The 6000-nt window shown below is 41.8% G+C and overlaps 1 protein-coding gene across 1 annotated transcript in view; it reads left to right on the plus strand.

Annotated features, from left to right (window-relative positions):
* LOC145415570 (protein masquerade-like) overlaps positions 1-1443 on the plus strand; it is a 45306-nt gene extending 43863 nt beyond the window's left edge. The window contains exons 13-14 of the mRNA XM_080284792.1: positions 508-662; positions 1276-1443. Coding sequence (XP_080140918.1) covers positions 508-662; positions 1276-1443 — 323 coding nt within the window. The remainder of the gene's footprint in view (positions 1-507; positions 663-1275) is intronic.
* Positions 1444-6000: the final 4557 nt, after the last annotated feature.

Genomic DNA, 6000 nt, shown 5'->3' on the forward strand with positions numbered 1-6000 from the left:
GTCCGGTAGGACTGCAGGCCACCTCTTTACCGATTGACCCACCACCTCCCCCAACTAGACGGATTCCTTTATCATGCAGGATAAAATTAAAGTAAGATAAGCCTAACCTATTAACCTGAAAAACAAAACAGAAGAACCTAACTTCATCACCTCTGTCACCATGCTACTGTTCGATAATAGTCTCATAACATATCCAACCTTCACCTTCTCCCCTCACTCACTCCCATCTCCTCCCTCCTTTATTCCCACATTATGCGATCTCCTCTCTTATAGCCTCTCTCCCTTATAATTCCTTCCCCTCCCACCCTCCTTCTCTTTCCTACTAACCAACTTTCCCCCTCTCTCTCCTCTTACTCTCTACCGTTACTTCTCCCTTCCCTTTCTCTCTAACCTACTTCGCTTATATCCTCTCTTCCCTCTTATTCCCTTCCATCTCTCTAACCAGCCACACTATTATCCTTTCTCTCCTCTAGTTCATCCCCTCATTCACGCCGTCTCCTCCCCCAGCCGGCCCCATCCCGCTTCGAGTGCGTGAGGCCGTGGTGCCAGTAGTGTCGGACAACGAGTGTGTGAGGAAGATCAATGCCGTCACGGAGAAGATATTTATCCTGCCAGCATCATCGTTCTGTGCCGGTGGGGAGAGCGGCCATGATGCTTGTCAGGTGGGTATTATTTATCTATCTATATGTCTAGCAATGTATGTATGTGTGTATCTATCTTACTACGTGTCTGTGTACCTATCTCTGTTGCCGAAATTGTCTTTATTCTTCCGTGGGGTGGGTGAGATGGACTAAGACGGTGGTGTGGCTGTTTGAGACGTGAGTAATGAGTGTTTTATTACGGGCGGTGCTAGCGTTAGATGGTGAAGTTTGTTGTAGGGAAAAAAGGGCTGGTGTGGGTGGAAAGGAGTGGGCGGGACAGGCTAAGACGACTGTGGGTTGTGGGTCAGGCGTGAATAATACACCCTGTGACGATGGGCATTGTAGGTTGGCCAGTATGGGCATGAAGACTTTATTTCAAAACTTACCCCAGGAAGAAGACTAAGAAGAACAGAGTAAGCATGCATCGCTCCTGTATACCCAACACGATCAACATAAAGCTTCGTGGCACTCAATAACCCTTTACAAATTTTGGTTTTCGAAATGATGGGAGGTAGACTACAACCTTCCCAACCTGCCTGAGTATCACTGATTAGTTTAGCAAGATCTTACAGTTTCGACACAGTATCAAGACGGTGTAAAAGAACTACTGACTGCAACTGTACCTGTTTTTCAGGGTGATGGTGGCGGGCCTCTGGTGTGCGCTGTGGACGGCTACTACGAGCTAAGCGGGCTGGTGTCGTGGGGCTTTGGTTGTGGCAGGCAGGACGTACCGGGGGTCTACGTCAAGGTCTCCTCCTTCATTGGCTGGATCAACCAAATTATCTCTGTCAACAACCTCTAACTCGACCACTCACATCATCATCATTCACCCCTATAAAATTCAAGCCATCTCTGTCGCTCTTCAATAATCCCTAAACCTGCCTCCGTCATCCGTCTCTGATTCTAACAATCAAATCCATTAGCAGCCTCTAAAATCGTTCAGTCACTTCATCATCCCTCATTAATTCAGTCAAACAAATCATCTTCGCGGCCCTTATCAACCTTTAACTACTCCAACAAAATCGTCTACAACCTCTGTCTCATCCAGTCAAACCGCCTCCGTCATTTCCAACTAATTCGCATCATTTCCTTTCTCCCTTAACCACCGCTAAACTCGCGCCTATCATTCATCACTTCTTCTATCAGTACTTGTATCTAAGAACCTCTACCGTGCTTAATCAAGTGGCCTTTATGTGAGCCAAGGAAATCTAATCTGCCAACTCCCACAAAAGCCATTAAATTAATATGTTCTAACTAACGCAGCTAAATTATCCAAATCATTGTCTTCAACAGCTTCTATCTGGATTAACCGAACCACTTCAGACCACTTAAACAATCTTCTGACTGAATTAATTCATTGCTGCCCAACATATGCGCTCAAAATTCCATCGTCAACTATATCACTCAGATCATCTCAGCTCTTAACTGAACCTCTGAGTGCATCATCTAACTTGATCTGCATCGGCCCCCAAGTCATCTCTTAATTCAACTGATCATCAATCGAACACCACACAATAAACTTGCACAATACACCAGTGAGGAGTATGAAGCACAGTGTTACACTATACCCGCATAATGATTTTAGCACTTTTCACTTATTAGGCTTATTTCTAGCCTATATGCCAACATCGCTCCTGCCAACATAAACCTGCAAGCCTTCAGGCTACAGTTTTAAAATCTATTTCTTTTCATACCGTCAGCTCACCCTTCCCTGCTAACTTTATTTGCCAACAGAGGTCCCAGCATCTGCTGCCATGATAAAGTCTTGCATCTTAATTTAAAACGATAAACAGAATTCTACATAAATGACTGATGCAATATAGAAGACTCGAGCAGTTTAGATGTTTCTTTATAAAAAAATATATTTACAATTATGATTAGAAATCTAGATACTTATATGCTTGAATTAGGGGACTAATTCTGTTTTAATTTACAATACACTATTTACTTATTATTATTTTTTTGTAATGGGAAAAATGGAGAAAATATGGGATGTGCTGAGAATAAGTTGGCAGGGAGAGACACGTAGGTGTAGAAAATAGCTCAATCACGCTTTCCCCGACCACTCTTCACCCCCTCATTTTCAGGAGCTCCCAGGCTGAGCTTGTAGTGTAAGTCCTTTTATTGTTACTGTTGTTGTTGCTCTTGTTTGTAGCTGTACGGTTGTAACTTAAAGTATTTTTATGGTGATTGAATGCAAGTAAAGTGTGCGAATGAGTGCATATGTGTGTACAGGACTTTTAACAGGGTCACTGGACTATAGACGTTCCGTGAAGCCAGGGCTTCCCACAGTATTTGCGATTTTTGTCATTTTCATCATTTATGTTATGCATGACTTCGCTGTTCAGGTACGGGAATAAGTGCGGGCAAAAAGAAATTATTGTCGCCTCTAACGGCAATACTGTGTGGAACAACATCCTTTGTCAATCTTTTTAGACCCTGTTGATCCCAGGGAGGTGGTTTGGTCGTGACTGGTACTGAGGGAACTACTTAGGGTCGTAGTGTGTGGTGGGAAGCCCTTGCATTAGACTCTTGCAATTGCTCCAGATGTCAGCCTATCTGGATTTCAGCAACCAGTATCCACTGAAACACTCGTGACGACGTAGGATAGGAATGGCACAACGCAATCAACCTTTGACTAACAGACGAACCCTCAACAGACAGCACCGTCAACAATTTTCACGACAAACAGATGGATTAGCGACAGACAAAGTTATTTACGTAAGGAAAACCTAGAAATAAACTGTCACAGCTCAAGCAACAGACTGGAAAAATAAACCCACTGCTGAGATCAATGGAAGATGAATAACAGAAACGAACTGTAAGATAATGGAGCTTGAAGCTGTACGTGTGACTGAGTAGCAAAACGTCCATTACTAACTCGATAAACTGCACCTGTTCGACCCCCAGGACACTGCCCACTGGTGATAATATACAGGGTAACTCGTAAATAGCGCCCCACTGTAAACATCTGGAAGTATCTTGTGTGTTGCGGGGACGGCTGAGTATGCTGATGTGTGTGTGTGTGAGTGTGGCAATGGAAGTAGGAAATGAGTGAATGATGATACATACAAAACACGAGAAATTGCCTGGCGGAGTGGAAGTGGAACGTAATATGTAGACCGCCTTGAACATATATTCTGTACAAAAATAAATAATAATTAGACAAAAGTAATATGAAAACGCAAGAAATTTTTGAAGAATGATCGAAAAAGATTGGTGGGATGGTTGTGAAAGCTAAGCAGTTGCCCAGAATATGGTAAACTATGACAACAATACTGAGGGGGGGAAAAAATGACAAAAACACAATACTCTTATCCAGTCAATGACGCCATCAAGAAAACACATCCATAAGGACTTTACAACTTTTAAGTGTGGTGAGAGTGGAAGTGACTAAAGATGCAACACAACTGCCTGTTAAACACTGAAAGCAACTTAGCTGACTGAATTCTTACAACTGACTCAACAACGAACATCGCAGAGTGGCTGACTGTTGAAGTAGCACAGTGACAGTGAATGCAACACAGGTGACTGCCAAAAGACAAGAACTGTGGAAGAAACCTAACTGACTCATGACAAGGTAATGACTCAAACCCGCACAACTGCCAAACAACATCAGTGAATCTCTGGAACACCATTACTCCTGTCAGCATTAGTAATGAATTATAATAATGATAAAAGCAGTATCTGTTCAGGAACTATATCAAAGTAACACATATGACTACAGTTCACCTGACTCCTTGGCCAGAACAGCTGACTCGTCACAAATGACTCAGCACAACTGACTACACTGTTGACTCAATTGGCTCAGCAAAACTGATCATTAATGACTCAACTGACTCAGCGCATCTCTCAACCTAACTGACTGCACAAATTATTGCATAAATGATTTTACAACTTACCCAATCCACTTGCCTATACAAATGACTAAACTGACAATGCAACTGACTCAACCGAATTGACTATACAAATGACTCAACTATGCAACCTACTCAACCTAACTGACTATACAACTGACCCACAACTGACTACATGAATAACCCAAGTGACTATACATCTGACTCAAGTCAACTGACTATACAACTGACTCAAGTCAACTGACTATACAAAATAACTCAAAACAACTGACTCGCCAACTGACTACACAAATGGTTCAACTGACTGTACAAGTGACTCAACCCGACTGACTACACTAATTATTCAACACAGCTGACTATGCTGCTGACTCAACACAAACTGACTCTTCAGATAACTCATCATAGGTAACTATGGAACTGACTCAGCATTCCTGACGCGGTATACATAACTGCACAACTGATTACACAACTGACTCAGGATAAGTGACCATACAACTGACTCAGTACATATGATTACAGCTGACTGCACAATTAACTAGACCGTCAACTACAAACGTGACAACACAACTAACTATACAACTGACTCAATACACTTGACAGTACAACTGACTCAACTGACTACAACTGAATGACCGCAAATGACAACTGAATCAACACGAATGACTGTACAAGACCATAATCATAACCATCAACACAAATGACTCGGCACAAATGACTATATAAGACCACACGCATAACTATTAACACAACTGACTCGACACAAATGACTATATAAGACCATACACATAACTATCAACACACCTGACTCGACACAACTATCAACACGTGACTCTTACCAGAAACAACCAACACAGCTGACTATGAAATGACTGTAAAAGCATCTGCCAAAAAAAAAATAAAAAAAAAATCCTTGTCATGTTCTTGGTAGAATCGTGGTAAAGGGGGCGGCTTTGTAATCCCTTTTTCCTGATGATTTATTTTCCCTTATAACACCTCAGCTTTTCCTTGTCCTCCGCGACAAGGAGAGTATGTTTCCACCCATCTTTTTTTGTTTGTTTGTTTGTTTGTTTGTTAGCAGGATTGCTCAAAACTAAAAGAGAGATTTGGACCACATTTGGTGGGCAGATAGCCTATGTCCCAGGGAACAATCGATTAACTTTGGGACCGATCCTGATCATATTACAAATTCTGAATCCGGAAAACGCTTTTTGCGAAACCTTAATCAGATGAGAAAACCTAACTCATTATGAAGAGTGGTTTGGAAATTACGTTGCCCTTGTCGGAAAGATGCGCCCCACTGAGTACCCCTCTAGTCTGTTATTTGTATTACTATCGACGTAGACAAACATCAGTAACATACAGAAGGATAATGAGATTAAATGTACAGAACAAATCGAAAACGTTATGCTGTTACGAAAAAAAAAAGTAACATACAAAGGATACTGCGATTTAATGTACAGAATAAATCGAAAAAGCAGTGGTGTTACGAAAAAAAAAATCAA

Source organism: Coenobita brevimanus, chromosome 103 (assembly GCF_032717465.1).
Source record: "Coenobita brevimanus isolate Jiangsu-jjx chromosome 103, ASM3271746v2, whole genome shotgun sequence".
Taxonomy (NCBI): domain Eukaryota; kingdom Metazoa; phylum Arthropoda; class Malacostraca; order Decapoda; family Coenobitidae; genus Coenobita; species Coenobita brevimanus.